At 42.8% G+C, this 21,662-nt stretch overlaps 1 protein-coding gene across 4 annotated transcripts in view; it reads right to left on the reverse strand.

Annotated features, from left to right (window-relative positions):
- The window catches only part of TMEM163 (transmembrane protein 163), a 277,826-nt gene that overhangs the window by 95,015 nt on the left and 161,149 nt on the right, over window positions 1-21,662 (reverse strand). For all 4 annotated transcript variants that reach the window (XM_045033711.1, XM_023259273.2, XM_045033710.1 and 1 more), the window contains exons 3-4: window positions 8,374-8,417; window positions 6,905-6,996 (exon numbers count right to left, since the gene is read on the reverse strand). In XM_045033711.1, coding sequence (XP_044889646.1) covers window positions 6,905-6,996; window positions 8,374-8,417 — 136 coding nt within the window. The remainder of the gene's footprint in view (window positions 1-6,904; window positions 6,997-8,373; window positions 8,418-21,662) is intronic.

Here is a 21,662-nt window from a genome sequence, read left to right on the forward strand (position 1 = left end):
GACTATTGAAAAAACATTTTCAAAACTCCAAGGATGGAAAATAAGTGATCTAACATTTTTTGAGCACATACTCATGTCACATTCAGTATCGTGTCTTATCTTCACCACAACACCATTTGGTAGTTGTCACAGCCCACCCCCTTTCACAGAGGAGGTAACTGAGGTTTCGAAAAATTCGTGCGTCACTCAAGGTCACAGAGCAGTTGAGTGCAGGTCTGATAGAAGACTCTTCTCGGGGACAGCAGCAGTTTTCCAGTGGCTGCTATAACCAAGCACCACAAACTTAGGGGCTTAAATAAAAGAAATTTACTCTCTCACAGTTCTGGAAGCTGGAAGCTCAAAATCAAGGTGTTGGCAGTGGGCCCACGCTCCCTCTGAAACCTGTAGGGCAGAATCCCTCCTTGCTTCCTTGAGCTACTGGCGTTTGCCAACCATCCTTGGAGTTCCTTGGCTTGTAGATACAGGACTCTGAACACTGCCCCTGCTGTCACATGTGCTTCTGTCTTGGTGTATCTTCTCCTCTTCCTATAAGGACTCCAGTCAAATGGGATTAGGACCTCATCTCACTTAGTTGTATCTGCAAAGACCCTATTTCCCAAAACGTCACATTCTGTAGCAGTGGGGATTAGGATTCCAGTATCTTTTGGGGGACACATTTCTACCCATAGTAGACTAAGGAAGCCTACACTTCTTTATCTAACACATCCTGCCCACAGCACCACAACCCATTAATATCATGCCTGTGTCATGGCAGGTTTCATAGAACTTCCCACGACTGTGGAACTTCCCATGGCAACTCTCTTTGCCTTCAGGCAAGACTAAATCCAAACTGGTCAAGGCATGTGAGCTCAGGTCCCACGATCAAGGCTCTCTACCTTCTACACTGGCTCTCATCAGCTGTTGAGGGACTCTCTGAAATTATTTATTCTTCCAGTTCACGTTCTGCTCTTGAGTGTATTTTAACTCAAAATACACTCAAGAGCTTGGTAATGTTAAGAGCACTAGAAAAGTGTGGAGGAAAGATGGTTCACTCTCCCAAAGCCCCTGATTTAGGCACAGACCGAATGCTCTGTGCAAAGAGGGGGAGGGAGGCACGGTACTACTTCACTATGTTCCTGGTGTAACTCCTGGCCTTTGCAGTCCTCTTAGATCAGACACCAAAAGCAAATTGCCGATATGCTATTTCTTGACTGAATCAGTTTCTTTTCTTTTTCAATTTCCAGAGCTGTTTCCAAAAGCAGCAAGAATGTTGCTGAAACCAGTCATCAAAAGCTATCCTGTCGACTGGTAGTTTTCAGGCCAAGGCATTTGGCTCAGCAGATTGGGGGCGGGGGGGAAGACAGAGCAAGGACCCTGCATGGGTGAGAACTGGCGTGCCCCATTTATTTCACATGAAGAGACACACCAGGATTTATGCCTCTCTAAGAATATCTACCCCAGAGCTCTCAAATTTGCTTTCCAATATGCTGCTGAGCATCATGCCATGTGGAGGTACATTTGGAACAAGTGAATAGTCTCCCAGGTTGTGTTTTTGCCTCAGTGTTGCAGAAGTTCAAGCCTGTAAAGGTGAACAGCCTCCCATCTGCCTCCACCTCTCCATCTCAGCAAGCTGACGAATGGCCCAAGGAGACAGCTGGGACTGGGGAGTGTTCACGGGCCTCCCACCTGTGTTGAAATCATGCAAAATGTCAGAGGCCTCCAATGAGCGTCAAGCTGTACCTTCCATGGCAAGCATCCTGATGGCCCTCCACAGCTGATGGCAGCAGGAAGCTGTACTTCCTACGGCCTTACATAGTACACAAGGCTGACAATGGCTGAGACAGGCGCGAAATGCTCTGTGTCATTTGGCCATGCCAGGTTCCTCCTACACTAATTTCTCCCACACCCACCTCCTCCAGCACCTCCTTCCTCCCCTACCTTTCTCTCATTTCCAAGTCCCCTGGACTTTGATTTAGTAACAACTTTGTTTTTAAAAAATGGATTAGGGGCGCCTGGTTGGCTCAGTCGGCTAAGCATCTGACTCTGGATTTCAGCTCAGGTCATGATATTCATGAATTTGAGCCCTGCATTGAGCTCTGCACTATCAGGATTGGGATTCCCTCTCTCCCTCTCTCTGTCCCTTCCCAGCTTGCACGTAGTCTCTCTGTCCCACTCAAAGTAAATTTTAAAAGTTAAAAGAATTTTTTTAATAAAAAAATGGATTAAAAATGATCAAACTACATAAAGAGGTACTGTCCAATACAGTAGCCACCAGCCACATGTGACTATTTATGGTTCAATTAATTTAAATTAAATAAAGTTAAAAATGTAGCCACATAGCAAATGGTCAATGGCCACATGTGGGTAATGGCTTGATGATACTGCACAGTGCAGCTATAGAACATGTCCATTATTGTAGAGACTTCTGCTGGACAGCTCTGGTCTAAAGGAAATAAAGAGCATCTGCTCTCTTTCTTCTGTCCCCAGTCCCCCTCCCTGAGGAGATCTTGCTGCCAGTCTCCTTTATATCCTTGTAGAGATTTTTTTTTATATGCCTAAACAGTGTGTGTGGATGCAAACCTCTTTTGTTAAAACAAATGAGAAGAGACCCTAAACGCTGTTTTGCTCTATGCTTTCTTCACTTAATGACACTTGGACATCACAATGCACATGTACACATAGTGCTTCATTCTTTTAGTGGCCTCAGAGCAATCTACTGTCACCAGGACAACCGTCACCACCCTACTCTTCTAGCCATGCTCCTCTGTGTCCCCCTGTGTGGCCCTGCACCCTTCCTTCCCCAAAACACGTTCATCCTATCCCACTCTCCACATCCTCAGACTCTTTTCCGACTCTTGCTCTCACCAGTTGGCCTAAGAAAAACCTGGTTGCTCCCTGAGGAAGCTGCCTCCCCCACCTTGGAAGCAGAGGCAGTGTGTTCTCTCTCATCCACATACTCGAAGCCTATGTGCCTCACAGTGAATTACAAACCAGTCCTCTGGCTTTTTCCTTTCCATGCTCCCAGTCAGTCTCAGGCTAAACCAGCCAGGACGCCTCCTTGCCATTAGCCCCAACCACCTGGTCCCTCTCCTTTCCTGACTGATGGAAACAACACCTGCTTCACTGCCTTCATCTCCTCCCCAACTCTGCAACCATTGCTTCAATCCCAGATGGAGCATCTGGCCAATACCTGGTGGAACGTACGTCCCTGACCTTTTGTTCTTGCCTGACGTCAGCCACCCATTCCCAGCCTAAATTCACACCAGTAGGCAAACCGCCTGTGAAATGCTGGATTTGAGCATCTCATTCTCAGATCAGTGCCCCACACCTAGGACTGCCTACCTAAGCAAGATTTCTCAACCACGAGGGCCATTTGTTAATCTTGCCATGGCCATTACATTTAGTGAAAGAAGCCAGTCACAAAACAAATAGCTTATGATTGTACTCATGTGAGGTACCTACAGTAATCAAATGCATAGAAACAAAGCAGAATTATGGCTGCAAAGGGCTGGGGGAGAGGGAAAAGGGAAGCTGTTTAGTAAGTATGAAGTTTCAGCTTTGCATGATGAAGGAGCTCACAACTGTAAAATGAATATATTTAATACTACTAAACCACACACTTAAAATGTTTAAGATGGTAAATCCAGTGGTAGTGGTTTTTACCACAATGAAAAAGAAGTGCAAAACAAAACGATTGAGGGCTACACCCTATGGTGATGCTAAAGGCATCCTCTCTTCCTCTGGGCATCAAGCACCCAGCCAGCACACACAGTATCAGGCAGCAAGGCTGACAAAGGTCCCAATGCTCCTTGTACTGGCAATGCCAAGCTCAAGATTCTCTCTGAAGCTTAGAGTCAAAGTAGGACAAATTAGAGGAATTAACTAAGGACCAGTTGGGTATTTCCTCATTTATTATCCTCCAGCAACTAACTGAAAAACAGTGGTTTTTCTAGCTATGCCTCTCATAATTCATTCATGCCCATTAATACGCAAACATCAGTTTCTCATCTGGCAGTGATTCCATGAATTTTTAATTTACATGGGATGAGGCAGAGATTAAAACTTTAAACTAAAGCCAACAATACAATGGATTGTGGGATACTGTTTTAATCCCTACATTTAAGAATCTCCAAATAAGTTCACTGGCATCATTGCATGAACTATCATCTGGGAATTATCAAAGCAACTACTCGGAATTTTTGCCTTTGGGGTATCATGAGAGATGTACATTTTTGTAATGGTACCTATTTTGCAATCACTGAAAACCAAAACACATTTCTTGTCATCAGTCTTTTCATCTTGGAAAACTCAAGGCCACCTGGCAAATGCTCAAAGAGATCCTGACTCTATGGAAAAGCTACAATAATTTGTAGATTTGTGACTAATACATAAGAAACTCATTTCAGCATAAAGGAAATCAGATTTAAAAGAGCAAATTAGAAGAGAGAAATTGAGTAACACTGAACTCAATTCCTTCTGGAATCACAAATCAAATTCTGGATTATTATTTCTAAAGTAAGAAAAGACAAAGAGGGAAGAGCTTTCTCTTTTGAGGTCAAGGCCCAAAAGAATTATACTATAAGCCACATAAGTAATTAAAATTTTTTAAAAGCCACATTAGAAAAAAGAAACAGAAGCAAGTAAAATTAATTATAATAGTTTAATCCAATATATCCAAAATATTCTTTAAAAAAAAAAAGATTTGGGGGCGCCTGCGTGCCTCAGTCAGTTGAGCATCCAACTTCAGCTCAGGCCATGTTCTCACAGTTCATGGGTTCAAGGTCCGCATCCGGCTCTGTGCTGACAGGTCAGAACCTACAGCCTCTTTCGGATTCTGTGTCTCCCTCCCTCTCTGCCCCTCCCCTGCTTGTGCTCTGTCTCTCTCAAAAATAAATAAACATCATTAGAATTTTTTTTTTAATTTTAACTTTTAAGTAACCTCAACACCCAACATGGAACCTGAACTCACACCCCCCACCCCGAGATCAAGAGTTGAACGCTCTACCAACTGAGGCAACCAGGAGCCCCATATCCAAAATATTCTTATATCAACATATAATCAATATTTTTAAAGTTATGAATAAAATGTTTCCTTTTTTTTTTTTTACTAAGTCTTTGGGATGTAGTGTGTATTTTATACTTACAACACCTCTTAGTTCAGACCAGCTACACCTAAGTGCCAGAATAGCCACCAGTAGCTGTTGCACCAGACAGTACAACTATAGAAACAAAGAACATATCATCCTCGGAGAGAGACAGGACTAACTCTTAAAATGTGAGCATATTTCTAGATTGTTCTCACTGTATTCCTCAAATCATAGCCAGCAACCACTTGGGTTGTTGCATTGGCTGCTCCTTTGGCTGGACCACTGTTAATTCAACTTTGATCATTATAGTACCATAATTTGAAATTTTACAAAATCAATTTACTACAATTGTTCTCTTAAGTTTTTCAACCATAAGTTGACTCAAAAAATCAACTTTATCCTGAACAATATCATCTGGGGTATCACACATTCGATACTTCATATTTGTTAAAAGAGCTAATGTACATTTAAATAAATATGTAATACTTAAAAGAAGTTTCTATGCTCTACCTAAAGCCAACAATGAAATAAAATGCGTTCTCATTTGTGAATCAGCTATAGCATCATCTTTCAAAAGCTTTCCATTTGGCATATGCAACCCCAGATATATTACTACCAGAGTCCCCAAACACCTAACGTTTGTATCTCAACATTCATACATTTAAGTATGACACAGCATCCTCATCAAGAGAACCTTCTGTCTGGGCACCACACAAATCACAATGTGGATAACATTTACTCGTTAGTATTAAATTGTCCAAAAGTACAGAGGTGGGGTAAATGACTAGTGGTGGCTCAGTCTCAGGGGAGCCCCCTTAATAATTACCTAATAATAAAGATGGCAGCTAAGGTTTCCTGAACTACATGCCAAACTTTTATATATATATATATATATAGATAGATAGATAGATAGATAGATAGATAGATATATATATATCTATATATATAATAGATATAAGATATCTATTATATATATAGATATATACACAGACATTATTTATACATACATATACACATATACACACTGTTCTAATATATATATAACATATATTACATTACATTATACATATATAATATATACAATATCTCTGTGAAGGAGTTATTGTTGTTTTTCTGCTTTTCTAGATGAGGAAACAAGGCATAGAACAGTTAGCAACTTCCTATGGTCACAGAGCTAGCAAGTGGTAAGCTAAGATTCAAAGCCAATATATCTAACTCTGGAACCTGTGCTATCAGCCTGGAGATTTAAAATGGAATAAAGAGATGCAAGTTGGAAAAGATGTGTTTTATGGTCACAAACTCAAATTCCTCAAAGACAAAACCATCACCCACAGGATATAAAGACTGGGAGAAGCCACACCCTCTAATAGAGGAATGTAAGACCAGTAGGGTAATCTAGAACACCCTCAAGATATCTCCCATAAATTACAGTGGAAAAGTCATCTTACTTATAAAGAAAAAAAAAGCATGAAAATTCCAGAGAACAAAGATTCCAAAAACACATAGAGAAAGAGGATGGAAGAATGGATGGATTGAAGCATAGGTAGATCGATGGATAGATGGACAGAAGGACAGACAAATGAGCATACAAACATTCACTCCAGACTCAAGAGCAGAGGACAGGGAGAATTATAAAAAAGGATGTCCCATCTCTGTGACCATCCCAGAAGGTGCTTATCATATGGCTGATATCACTGCAGGCACGCTCAAAGTAAACTTGGGTCCTCATTCTCATCCCTGGAACCAAAGTTGCAAGGTGAGTTATGCTGACAGCCTAATTAACGTGGCCTTTCTTTGCGAGGGTTCGGCAGCCTGGGACAAGATAAAAATCCACTTACATGTACTCCCTATGGGCAGAGTGTACAGCGGCAGCATTGCTGTAACGCCACAGGACAATCGCCGATGACAGGACGTCGAGGATGGCATCAAACTAGGAGAAGGAGACATGGCATTAGTGTTTTCCAGTATGAAAAAGGCATGACGGTGAAGACACAAGACACAAAGGCTTGGAATCTGAGCCAGTGATCTCAGAGCAAAGAAGCTTCACATCATCATGATATAGGCTACTCATCATCCTCATGTTGGGTCCTGGGAATATGGAGCTGAGGTCACCCGACATGCCGGCCTGGTGGCAGTGCCATGGCTTCTCCTCAGACCTCCCACTGCTCCCACAGACTGAGAAAGCACACTCTGTGGTGCAGTGGGCTCTGCTCCCTGGGCCCCAGCTTCTAGCGCTCTGGAGATACAGGGAGATATGGGGAGAGTTGTACTGTTCTGACCCATATCCCCCAGCAGACAAATAATTGCAGCACTTTCCCCTACATCCCAAGTAAAAGATTCAGGATAAGGATTCTATGTTTCCAGCTCCCGATGCGATTATTCTATATAAGGTTCAAGGGTGAGACTGAGAGTAAGGTTCAGGGCAAGATACCCCAAGGATTCTGGGAAATCTAACATTTCAGAATTGTATACAAAATTCAATGCTCTTGTTTGAATGAATGAGTGAACGTGTGAGGGACAGAGACAGAAGAAAGGGGATAAAAGGGAGGGGTGGGTGTGTGGGGGGGGGAGGCATTTTTCTGGAGAGACTGTCCATACCTTTGAAAAGATTCTGAAAACAATCTACAACCTCCAAAACTTTAAGTTCTCACATCAAAGGGCAGAAGTGGGTTTGGGAACAGGAACACATGCCCTCAGGTACAGGAAACCCTAAAGCTACACAGGATGTTGGAGCTCTCCAGATGAGTCACTGCACCACATCTCACTTTTCAGCTGGAAAACTCCAGGCACTAGCACTGTCTTGAAGGAATGTGGGGAAACTACACCCAAGCTTGCAACATGCCTAGCCTATAAAACATCTGAGACCTGTTTTCTCTGACCAATTCCCATCAGGAAACAGGTTCAGGACCCAGGTTACTCCTAATGGGGCTACAGACTGACTTGTCTAGTGCCAGCAGCCCCAATCCTAACCCCAACACCTCTGCCTGTACCAGTAAATGCTTCACTCCAGTGTGTACCCACTTTCAAACCTACAACCTTGAGGGAGAAAAACAGGCTAAAACCATCCTCTCAACCAGGTGTGGAAAATGAGTTCCCCTAATATGTTCTGGAGATGTGTAGAGTATCATTGTTGTTTCCTCCAAAATTGTAGTTGGTTTTTTTTTTTTATAGAAGCTATTTCCATAAAAGGTTTGTCACGCTAAGCTCTCTTCAGCTAACCACCCTCTGAACTGCCAGCCCACAGTGAGATTTGTGGGCTCAGGAAAAACGTGCAAAACTTCATAAAAGTACATTTCAGGTTACTTACTGCAAACCCAAAAGCAGAGGCGCTGTACCTCATAACGGAGACAGCTAAAAAGAAAGAAAATATTATTCAGCATATTTTAAGACCTCATGGATATTTTCTCTCATTTATGAGTATATTAATATAGTTGATAGGGCCTTTTAAACATCAGTGGAAAAGTTCCAAGAGCATTAAGTTAAAAATTAACTGTACTTGTCAACCCTATGAACTGAAAAAAGTAAAGTGAAGGTGAAAAGATTGTGGACTCTACTGGCAACAGCAACCCTTCCCACTGCATCCTCTCGCACCAAAGGGCTGGCTTCAGAATGAAAATGCCCAAGCACCTGTCAATCAAATGGCTGCTGAGATTTGAGACTTTAGCAATTGGGAACAGAGAGCTGGGAACCACATGAAACTGCCAGGGTAAAAGTGCCACTATCCACAATGTTCCCATCATCAGGTAATTAGTTGAGGTATCTACACACACATGCCACTGCTAACACAGTTCAGAGAAATCTCTTTCCCATCAGAGCTGAAAATCCAGTGTAGGCGTCAAGAAAACAGTTTGGAAAAACCATAGCAAATGATCTTAAATAAGAGACGTCTACAAATAAGAGATGTCTACAAGTTGTAATAAGGACATTTCTCCATGTTCAAAAATGTATCTACCTTTTTGGGGGGAAAGTTAACTGAGTGGTGTGTCTGTCTAATTCTGTGATCTGTTCTGTGCCCATGTCCAGCTTCAAAGACTGTTGTTCTCAGTTTGACTAAAGCCATATTATCAAGCATATGTCCACCCTCCAACAAAGAATAAAACCCTACCCAGTGGGTCAGCAAAGGTTTGAAGTAGATTGTCCTAGGCACAGGTATGAAAAATATTGACTCATCGAGTAAGTGAGGCGTAGGTGTGGGGCACGGAGGTCCATACCCATTTGAGCCCCAACTCAGCTCACCACATGGCCCCATTCTCTGTCCTCCCCATAACATCCAGGAATGGGCCCTGGACAGCCATATTGTGCTTTGTGCCCCTGCCCCCAGCTTTTATGGGGTCATCTGACCCAATGTGAACCAAGCATACTTCATTTTCTGTGAATTAAGAATTGAGACCAAGAGAGAATCTAGATGGTTGATTAATGTTGTGAGAATTGAAACCTAAGAACACAGAAGTGGAGTTGGCCATCATTTGCTATAAACACCAAGGAGTGGAGAGACAAACATAGGGTAAATACAATTCTGGGGCAAGAGAACCTCTGGCTTCTTCACATTTCCAAGCCCTTCCAGGGAGTCAGCTACACTCCAGCCCTCAGGCTGTGTAAGACCAATGCAATTCATTCAATTCCCAACCATCTCTGGCTCTTGCAATGAGCTGTGTCATTATCCCTGCGTTGTTCCTGGGCATAAGGAGAAGGGCAGAGCCAGCTGTGAGCAGTGATGGGGTGTAGCTTTTGTGGGCAACACAGCCGTGGTGATGCAAAGGGGCTCTGGCTCTTCCCAAAGAACTCAACTCACAGGCCACATTGACATGAGCAAATATAGCAGGAGATCCCTTGAGGAATTGCACTGAGCACCAAGATACACTAGAGGACGCTAAGCCTAACTTGCACCAAGTTCTCAGTAACTTGTTAAGCTTCATAAAATTTCACAGAAACAAGTATTGGGTGGTTGTTGTTTTGTTTTGTTTTGTTTTGTTTACTTTACAGCCTGTTTTTACAGTATCTTGGCTCTGTGCTTTTTGTGGATTACTTGTTCATCAGCAGTGGAAACCTTTTTAGCTCCTACTAACATCTTGCCCAGATGCTCAATATACACAGCAGATAAAGAAGAGCTCCCACACTGTCCCCACCCATCACTGTCTGCCCTGGGCACCATGGAATGGAGGGCACAATGGATAAAGTACCACATTTGCCACCCCAGAAGACTGCCTGCTTTCCCAAGAGGTAAACTGTTACTGGTTACTGTAAAAAGCTTTAATCAGCTATTCAGTAAGACCACACATTTACACAGTGGATTACAGATTTCAAAGAGGTGTACACCCAGTTGATTATGTTGACAAACTCAAGGAACTTTACCTTAGAGACTCTGGAATCCCACAAAGGAGATGGCCATTGATGAGGGGTTTCCCTGATTCAGCTGGAGTCAGTGTCTATGATTTCAAACCTTCTCAGAATCATATGGCAAGTTCTGACTGGGTGAGTACTTCAAGCTTGCCCAGGGGATGAATAACTTAGAGCACAAGTGGAATATTAATATTATTCTATCCTCCGTGCACCAAGGAAAGTTTGACTAAGAGCTCCAGGTTAACCAGAGTCCTTCACAGAAGGGAAGGACTAACATGTATCATTTACTTATAAATTGGCTCCATCTGATCTCCCTGACAAGCTGCAAAGGGAGATAATGCTAAATTGTGTGGGGAATCTGGGGTACACTGAGGGGCCCTCCTCAGGGCCTTGGCTCTGACAGCTTCCCTGTGTGGGCAGTTCCCACTTGGAGAACAGCAGACCAGAGCCAAGATGACTGACCACCAAGGTAGGGATTACAAAGCAGGTGCCCCCGGAGCCACAATCATACTTGGCTGAGGGTAGCTGAAAGCCACCACAGGTCCAACAAAAGCCTAGCAATACCTTGAAGGCAGGTGCACATTCAACAGTGGATGACAGATAAGGACCCTTTCGACCTCAAAAGTATGCTTCCAGCTGGCAAGAGGCACAGAGAGAAGGCAGTGGGGCTGCCGTGAAGCAGAGCTCTCTTACGAAGATTTCTCTGGGTCAAGGCAAGGGCCACAGAAGCTGCTGAGGCTGTCAGCTGGCAGTGCGGGGCCTGCATGACAAACACCACCGCTGCTCTGGAATGGAGTGCCCTACTGTCAGGAGCCTCTAAATTCATCCAGAGAGCATTGCTATCAGAACACCCTAGGGAAATTTTCCAGAACGCTTCTGCTCCTCACATTTAGAACTTGTCTCCACTGCTCATAATTTAAACATGCACTCCGGGAGCCAGTGGCCGCCAACAGCCGACGAGGCATGCAATCACAGGCCACTGGAGCCTCATTCCCCAGGGAGCCGAGGCCTGCGTTTCCCCCTTCACGCCTGCCTCCCTTTCCCTGGAGAGAGCAGCAGTAGACCACCATCTGATTGGGCTGGCCTCGCACATCCAAACACGCATGCTTAGGATGTGACTGGACTCCCTTCATTTTCCGTGCCTTTTTTTTCTCCCCTATGAAGGCACAGAGTTCCTAAAATGTTCCTAAGTAAAATGAAGATCTGTAGTTTTGGGGCCTTCCCCACATCCATTCCCCATTGAGGTAAGAGCACCCTGAGTCTCCCCTGGGGAGAGCTATGTCCTTATCCTTAGCGTGTGTGGTTTGTGTTGAATGACATCATCAGCTCCACTCTCATATACCCTTGTCCCACAGCCAAAGGTAAAGATTCAAGAGGGGCACAATTCAATGTGAGCCAGCGAGAACCTGTCCGGAGTTTGTGCCAAAAATACTGGGAAGGGGATGTCTTTCCAATATGGGACTGTATAGTTGGCAGCATGAAAACAGGGGCTACAGGTAGCAATTTTGTCCTAAATGGAGAGAAGCTGACTTAGAATGAAGCCAACACAAAGGAAAGCAGATATGAAGGATATCAGATCCCTGATAACATGCACTGAACCTCTGGAATCAGCCCTAACTGAAGTCTATCCCTGTATTTTTCAAATATGTCAGCTGGTAATTTCCTTTAATTTGCTTGAGCCAGCTTGAGTTGAGTTTGTACCACTTGCAGCCATGAGTCTGAATACAATTTACCTTGTTCAGTAATCCCATGTCCAAGAATCTCTTTTAATGACTAAGAAATGGAAAAACACGTTATGGGGTGCCTGGGTGGGTCAGTCGGTTAAGCATCCGACTTCAGCTCAGGTCATGATCTCGTGGTTCACAAGTTCAAGCCCCACATTGGGCTCTGTATTGACAGTGGAGAGCCTGGAGCCTACTTCATATTCTGTGTCTCCCTCTCTCTTTGCTCCTCCCCAACTCGTGCACTCTCTTCCTCTCTCTCTCAAAAATAAAAACATATTTTAAAAAAAGATATGGAAAAACACTTTATACACAAAAGGTTCATCATAGGTTTATGTGATTTATAAGATCAAAACACTGGATGCAATTTAAAAGTCCAGTAACAGGGTGATGATTAAAGTACAGTCCATTAAAAAATTAAGCTACATGTAAGGTATTTCAAAACGTTGACAAAAAGTACATTTAGTTAATGCTTCTATGAGCACATTAGTTAGAATAATGATATTGATAATAAACACATAGGTGGCATGATAGGTGTCATCATCACTGGGTGCCATGAAAAAGGATGGGCCTATGTCAGGAGGCATCTGGCTAGCACAGGTGAAAACTTAATGGGGAGGTCAGAAGAGGCTTCACTGCAAAGATGAAATTTGAGCAAAGACGTGGAGGAGGTGAGGGAGTGAGCCATGCAATCACCTAGAAGAAGAACCTTCCAGATAACAAGAAGGGTCAGTGCAAAGGCCCTGAAATAGAATGTCTGGTATGTGTGAGGCCATTTTGCCTGATGCAAGAAGGAGTGGAGGAAAGTTATGTGAAATAATAGATTTCCTTATTGTTTGAGCAAAAATATGAGGTAGAAAGGGGTAATACATGTGTATAACTAGCTTTACAGTACAACCATGTTTTTAAGATGCATTGCAAACAACTAGAAAAAAAAAAGCTCAAATGGTGATAGTGGTCAGTCTTTGGAGGGTGGGGATATTTGAGTGGATTTCTTTGCTATCAATTTTTTTTTTGTATTTTCCACATTTTTGTACAACCATCATACATGGCCATTCAAATTAGAAAAAGGAAATCCATTTTATTGGGGGAAAAAATTACCCAACGCCTAACAATATAGCCAAAGATCTACAACAGAAGAGCAGAAATCAGATTTATGATGTACACTGGGGGGCAGGCTGCAGGGCTTCTGGCTAACAGGAAAACGTACTATCATACATGTCTTCATTACAGCTCAGTTTCTGAAATCCATTTCTCTGAGCTAAATCACCTACCTGAGTGGACTGCTAATGCCCCGGAGAGTTTGCAGAAGCACACATCAGGGTCAGGTGAGCCAGGGTGTGGCACGTAAGTAAAATGTCCCTCTCTGTCCATGGAACCTCCTGTCTCCTAGGTTTTCTCTTGTCCTACACTCTACTTTCATTTCTGTGTCGAAGGGGTAATAACAGCTACACTCCCAGAAGCACACAGACAACAGAAGTCTTAAATAAATATTTATACAGGTCTGGTTAAAGACCTTCCTCGACTAAGTCACACATGGTCCAGAAAGTCCATCAGACTGAAAACTCAAAATTCAAACAGAAAGACAGCTGGGAAACGGAGCAGACCCAGGCAACCCATTGTTAGGGCAAAGCCAAATGCAAATCACGCAGTTGAATAAGCCCCAAGCTTGAGAAAGGGGTGTGGAGGTTCAAAGTGCCTTGGAAATGCACAGAGAGGTGGGAGCACCAGCAAGGCAACTGTGGTCTGAGCCAGAGAGCCCCTCAACAACGTTACACAAAGAATGCCATTTCCATTGCAGGCTAGATTTACGGCAACAATGAGGTCCCATCTGTCATTCTCTCCTAAGTAAGGCAATAATTATCTTGAGCCTTAGCACTCTTTAGCAATACCCCAGGCCCCGTAACACCTCCGAGTTGCTAAATTATGTGGCCAGTAAAGCGCTAATAAATCAATCCCACTTTAATTAAACCATCTCTGTCACTCAGACGCCTGGCAACCGCCTCACCCACAGCTTCATAATTAACCCAACTTGAGAATTCTTTCCATCACCACCTTCATCGTGCTTGCTACTGCCTAGACGGCAGAAGAGGTGGAACTGAGAGGAGTCAAAATTAACTGATCTACGTTCCAACTCACTTCTACAGAGCATCCAATAACTTCCAGACTCTCTCATGCACAAACAGATTAGACTACAGTCATCTGCGATAGGATGCTGAATTCAGTTATCACTGGCGGAAAAGAGGGAGAAGTGGTTTGAAAACTCAAAACTGCTTTGCCCATTAGACTACTCCTCCTCAGTCGCAGCATAGCAACTTGACTTTGTATTTTATCTGTTTAGACCAGAGTTGGCAAAAGGGCCACCTGAGGATGAAATTTGAAAGTTTTTGTTTGACCTATATAGTACTCTTCAAATATTAGAGTTGGCTACTGACATTTTAAAATCAGGAGACTTCATGGGGTGCCTGAGTGGCTCAGTCGGTTGGGGGTCCAACTTTAGCTCAGGTCATGATCTCACTGTCTGTGGGTTCGAGCCCCACATTGGGTTCTGTGCTGACAGCTTGGAGCCTGGAGCCTGCTTCAGATTCTGTGTCTCCCTCTCTCTCTGCCCCTCTCCCACTTGTACTCCATCTCTCTCTCTCAAAAATAAATAAACCTTAAAAAAAATTAAATCAGGAGACTTCACAAATTAAAACAAAGAAGAAGAAGACCTGGATTTTTGGCTTCTCTGGAAAACCTGAGATCAGCCAGTGTGGGTCTATCTCTTTCTCCCAGCGAGGGCATTGCTGGACAGGGCATGTGCTCTTGGTCACCTGCCTCTCCTGCAGCATCAGACCCAGGTGGCCTCCCTTACCTGCCTGGCCACCTCTGCTATCTAGCTGACCCAGCAGGCTTGATTATGGGACTTTAGATGCAGCCCACGAGCAGCTTAAGGGAAAGGACAGTAGATTCATCTCCATATCTGCAGTCCTCAGCAAAATGCCTGCCAGTCATTGTGCTGCTTGGACAGTAGCCTCTGGTGTTTCCTACTGTAAATTACAGTAGGAATTTACAACAAGCTCTACCATGGACTAGGTTCTAAAGCCTTTATCATTTTTGTAGAGCTTCCCCAGAATGGAGACCCATTAGTTAGTCCCAGGCCTGCTATAGACACTTCCCCCTACGTTCCTGGGCTCTGTCAGCCTGTAGACAAGCAAAGCCTTGCCAAGACCCCAGGGATAATCGTGAGACTCTCCTTCTCTCTTTGACATGACCTAGAGGTATGTGGTCATGTATAGAAAGTGGCCAGATGTTCCCTCTCCCAATTACATACCCACAAGACCATCTGTAACCCACAGCAAGAGAGGATTTGAAGAGGTTGGAGAATATTGCCTTTGTGCTAGTGCTGTGGAGGTCCAAGTGTCATTTAATAGTGGCCTGGGCCACTTTACAATGAAAGATACATTTGCATTCAGGTTTGTAAGAGGGGGCAACCGCAAAAATGTCTTGCCTAGACTCCTCATATTCTCCTAGCCATCCCCCCTGCCTGTACCTCTGCCCCTGCATCCATGACATGCAGCCAGAGTGGTTCTGCTTGTTGTACTCCATGTAAAGGCCAAAATCCCCGTGCACTGACCTCCCCCCACCCACCCAACAGCCACACCAGCTCACTGCTTTCTAGCCCAGGGGCCTCCTCACTGGCCTCCTGCCAGGTCTGGGCTCTAGCAGAGAGCATTCCTACCCCAGGATGCAAATGGCCCACTCCATTCCTTCAGGTCTCTGGCCAAAGCTCACCTGGGCCTGTCCTGGCCCCCCTATTTAATACTGAAGCCTGCCCCAGTTCCCACATCTTAGTTCCCCCTGATCTTGCTCTACATTTTCTTTAACCAGAGCACATATTATCTTCTACCCCACTATCTGATTTCTTATTTGTAAATATTGCATACCATTATGCCCCCCTTGACCCATTAGAATGTAAGCACTACAAAGTCCATAAGCTTTTCTGCTTTGTTTCCTGATGTCTCCTACATACCTATATCAGTGCGTAAACACATGAAAGCATTCAGATTGATTCCTTGATTGATTGACTGATTGAAACAACAACTTCTCCTTAGCTCCAGCTTGCTGTGAACTGAGTCTTCAGAGAGAAGGCGGACAGGAACACAGATTCAATACATTGAGGCCCATCTGTGTTACCAGGCAGCCATTCCGTCAGCAATTGGATTGACAGCACTTTATGGGGCACAATGGAGAAACTGGCCTCTATAAGGACCATTCTTTCAAGGAGAACTTGGAGCATTTGCAAATAGCAAAGACCTAGGACCTTGGGAAGGGCAAGAACAGCCCTAAAACCAGAAAGCTAAGAACTAGCACAGAATAGTACAAATGAAAAAAATTAGAATGAAAACAACCCAAGGAGAGTCTTCCCCCCAAGGAGAGCAGGGCACCCTGACTGCCTCCGACACACACAATATATTCACCCTGCTTCAGTTAGCGTAACATGAAACACACCTGACCCCCATTCCAGAACTAGAGTCAGTGTTACCGGAATGTAGGCAGGACAACCGCCACTCAACAGAAGACACCTAGTTTAGACAGGTTCTCAGAAGTACCACACACACAGGAGGCACCAGCTCAGGGACAAAAAACCAAGAGCCATGCTGGTTTTCTCAACCACACACACCTTCACTTTGCTTCTTCTACAAAGAAGAGGGAATGAAGAGGAGGGAAAGCTGCTTGAAGCCCTGGCTACCTAACTTTTATGAATATTTATGGACTATCTTCAATCAAGTGAACCATCTTCCCTCACTTGTTGGTACACGGACTCCAAAGACCTCACTGATCACAACAAATAATAGGAGCAGGGTTCTTGCTGAATGTCAATTACATATTTTCCACTACATGTGATTTGACTCCTCTCTGTGCTGTGGTTCCCTGTGATCCCAGCATGGCTTTCAGGAAAGTAGTCTGTTGCCTGTGAGCACTGGGTGTGCTTGGGCATCCTCAGACTACACTCAGACCTTGTCCTGCGACCCACCCTGTCCAGACCAACACGGACAGCCTGAGCTCACCAATTATTCTTTCATTTAACAAACAAATGTTTACTGAGTATCTACTACATGCTGCCTACTGTTGCGATGAGCTGGGGATATCGCGGTGACTTGCTGAACAATTTGATGAAATATGCCTCTTAATGCACTAACTAGCCCTTCATCACAGAACACTGCTATTTTCACCTAGTAAATAAAGCATTCATTCAATAGAAAACAGAGATAGGGAAATTTTTACAAAACAGAACCCTCACAGTTGGGTCTTCTCTAGCCTTCTGTTCTGAGTGCAGTTGCTGGGAAATGCAAGCCTGAATGCTCACTCACAGCCCATTATTTATTTTAAATTTTTTTTATTTTTTAATATAATTGTCAAATTGGCTTCCATACACCCCCAGTGCTCATCCCAACGAGGGCCCTCCTCAATGCCCATCACCCACTTTCCCCTCTCCCCCACCCCCCATCAACCCTCCATTTGTTCTCTTCAAGAGTCGCTTATGGTTTGCCACCCTTCCTCCCTGTTTGTAACTATTTTTCCCCCTCCCTACCCCCATGGTCTTCTGTTAAGTTTCTCAAGATCCACATATGACTGAAAAAGTATGCCATCTGTCTTTCTCTGACTGACTTATTTCACTTAGCATGACACCCTCCAGTTCCATCCACATTGCTGAGAATAGCACGATTTTATTCTTTCTCATTGCCAAGTAGTATTCCATTGTATATATAAACCACATCTTTATCCATTCATCAGTTGGTGGACATTTAGACTCTTTCCATAATTTGACTATTGCTGAAAGTACTGCTATAAACTTAGGTGTACATGTGTCCCTATGCATCAGCACTCCTGTATCCCTTGCTCATGGATTCGAAGCACAAATATTGTTAAAATGTCAATAGTACCCAAAGCAATCTACACATTCAATGCAATGCCAATCAAAATTGCACTAGCATTCTTCTCAAAGCTAGAACACACAATCCTAAAATTTGTGTGGAAACACAAAAGACCCCAAATAGCCAAAGTAATACTGAAGAAGAAAACCAAAACAGGAGGCATCACAATCCCAGACTTAAGCCTCTACCACAAAGCCGTAATCATCAAGAGTGTATGGTATTGGCACAAAAACAGACACATAGACCAATGGAATAGAATAAAGAACCCAAATTGGACCCACAAATGTATAGCCAACTAATCTTTGACAAAGCAGGAAACAGTATCCAGTGGAAAAAAAGACAGTCTCTTTAGCAAATGGTGCTTGGAAAAGTGGACACCAACATGTAGAAGAATGAATCTAACTTGGCCCAGGACTCGTCCTCTGCCACCCAAGGCTCCCACTTCTACTGCCCTCATCTTGTACCACACAGAAATCATCCTTGTCTTCCCCAACCAGCTTATGAAAACCTAAGTCAGGGGTTATATTGTATTCAACTCTCTATACCCAGGACCTGTGAAAGCACTAGTACCTAGTTGGTGCTCAATAATTGTTTACTGAGCAGGGTACCTAGGTGGCTCAATCGCTTAAGCATCTGACTCTTGACTTCAGCTCAGGTCATGATCTCAAAGTCTGTGAGATCAAGCCCCATGTCTGGCTGCACACTGACAGCACAGAACTTGCTTGGGATTCTCTCTCCCCTCTCTGCCTCTCCCCACCACTCATGCACATGCGTTCGCTCACACTGTCTGTCTTTCTCTCTCCCCCTCAAAACAAATTAGCATTTTTTAAAAATAGTAATTTCTTACTAAAAAAAGAAAAAAATAAATGCTTGAGTAATCCCTAAACCTAATATTATTGTCTGGTTTTTATTTAACATGCAATGATTAATTCACACCAGAACCAAAAGCTAATGTCCTGGGCAATGAGAGCTAGCAATAGCATAGATGTTGTCACTTAAGGTCATCCTTGTAAGATCACTAAGATGGCCCTTCATCTGACACATAAAACCACACAATGGACCCCTTTGGTTTAAAGAGTTACTAAAGGAATTAAAAAAAAAAAAACATATTATGGGGAAGAGGAGTACACTAAATAAGACTTCAAAAATTTGGCTTAATGAAAAGGTGCTGAATAAATATTTATTCAATGGCACTAAATCAAAGCCATTAGAAGATCATCAGCATTATCACTTGGAGAATAAAAGTCAAACCTGATAGAATAAAGACCTTCTGTCTCCTCCCTTCCTACCGCTCTCCTCTACAAAACCCACCAAAGCATGGAATGCTAGAGAAAAAATATAATGATCAAAGAAACTAGCCAATGGTCAACCTTGAAGCCCCAATTACAAAGAAAATCTACAAATACATTAAAATTTACATTATACTGAGGAAGATGTTGAGAGCTGATAATATACCTGAATCTAATCTTAGGCAGAGCTCAGAGTTTTCCACAATTTGATGCTATAGCTTATCTATAGCCCAAACAATTACAGGCATAGCCAAACCACTTACAGGCATAACAAGTTTGGTTGTAACTAGATGGGGCTCCTGATCCAGAGTCACTCCTTAACCTTTTCCCCATAATCCACACACTAGAGAGAAAGGGAAGTGAAACTAAAGGAGTAAGGGCTCAGACAGCTACTGGTGTAAGTATCAAGCAGCTGGAAAACCAATGGCATTTTCAAAGAGAAGAGCAGAGGTTGCACAGCGGACCATGCAGTCTTCTCTTGCTCACAAGGAAGCAAGATGCTTGTCAAGGTAGATTATCAAGATTAGAGGTAAAGCACCCTGGGAAAAGATACTCAAATTAAAACTGCATGCTGCTCCTTTCATGCCCACCTCTCCATACAGCCCCAGTTTTTGAACAGTGAGGTACTGGCAAACTGGCAGACAGAATCAGAGAAGCAAAGAGGATTAAGATGTGCATTCAGCATACATAAAACCACCAGGCACTAAATCAACACACAAGAACCAGTTATTTCTATATTAGTCACCAACAGTGAGAAAATGCAAGTCTAAAAAGATACTATTTTGAACAGAAAAAGTCAAATATCTAGAGATAAACTAATGAAAATGGTGTAATACCTCTGCCTAGAAAAATAATAAAACATTACAGACAGAAGTTAAGGAAGACTAAATATATGGAGGGATATACAATGTTCATAGATTACAAAATTCGATATTAGCAACCAAACTTCTAGCAGGCTTTTTGTGAGAGAATAAGATGATTCTCAAGTTTAAGTGGAACTTGAAGAGTCAAGAATAGCTAAGATAATACTCAACAACCAAAAAACCTGGAAGACAGTCACGACCAGATATCAAGATTTATTTCAAAATCTTCTGCTAATTGAGACAGAACAGTATTGGCAAAAGGATAAACCAAAAGACCACAGAACAAAATAAGATCCACATGTATGTGGTCACTTGATTTATAACAAAGGCACTGCTGAAGTATACTGGGGATAAGAAAGGTCATGTCAATAAATGGTACTGAGACATTGACTCTACCTCACCATACACAAAAAACAACTGGAGATGTTCTGTGGGTATATATGATAAGTACAAAATAATACAGTAGATATCTATTTGAGACATGTATTTCATAACACAGGAGAACATTTTCATAACTTTGGGGGAAGGACAAGATTTCTTAAACAGGACTTAAACACATCAATCATAAAGGGAAAGATCAGTAAATTAAACTACATTATAAGATCCCATTAAAAGAGCAAAACAGCAAGCCAAAGAGTGGAAGAAGATATTTACATACTAGTAACTAACAATGGACTGTATCCATTGTAAAGAAGCCTTACAAATCAATAAAAGAAAAACAACCCAAAAGGAAAGATTTAACAGGCTTCTTATGAAAAAAAAATGATATACAAATAATGAATAAACACATGAAAATATGCTCAACTTCGTTAGCATCCAGGGAAAAGAAAATTAAAATCACAAAGAGATACCCCTACAGAAGAAAAATGGCTGACCATTTCAAATGCTAGCAAGGATGTGTTCCAACTGGAACTCTTAAAAACTGCTGGTGGAAATGTAAATTGGTATGAATGCTTTAGAAAACTGGCTGCCAGTATCTATAAAAAATTATCACACTCTACGATGCAGCCATTCCACTCCTAGATATATACCCAAAAGAAATATATATATATGGATATGAAAAGACACTTACAAAACCATTCACAGCAGCATAGTTCACACAGCACATTTCCTAATTGTCAAAACTGGAAACAATCCAAATGTTCAACCGTAGAATGGATAAACTGGTGGTATATTCATCCTATGGAATAGTAGACAATTGTGACAATAAATGAAATACAGCTACTTGTAATTACATGTATGAATCCCAACAAATAATGACAAGGGGAAAGGAAGGAAAATAAAGCATTCACTGAGCAGATGATCTATTTACGGTTCTGTTTGTATAACATTCAAAAAACAGGCAAAGCAACGTATGGTGGTAGAATTGAAGATGTGATTACCTCTGGCATAGGGAGTAGTGAGTGGGAGGGGACAGAAGAAGGTCTTCTCAAGTAAAAAGATGAGTAAGTGTGAGTGGTCATTA

The sequence above is a fragment of the Felis catus genome, chromosome C1 (assembly GCF_018350175.1).
Source record: "Felis catus isolate Fca126 chromosome C1, F.catus_Fca126_mat1.0, whole genome shotgun sequence".
In the NCBI taxonomy this organism is placed as follows: domain Eukaryota; kingdom Metazoa; phylum Chordata; class Mammalia; order Carnivora; family Felidae; genus Felis; species Felis catus.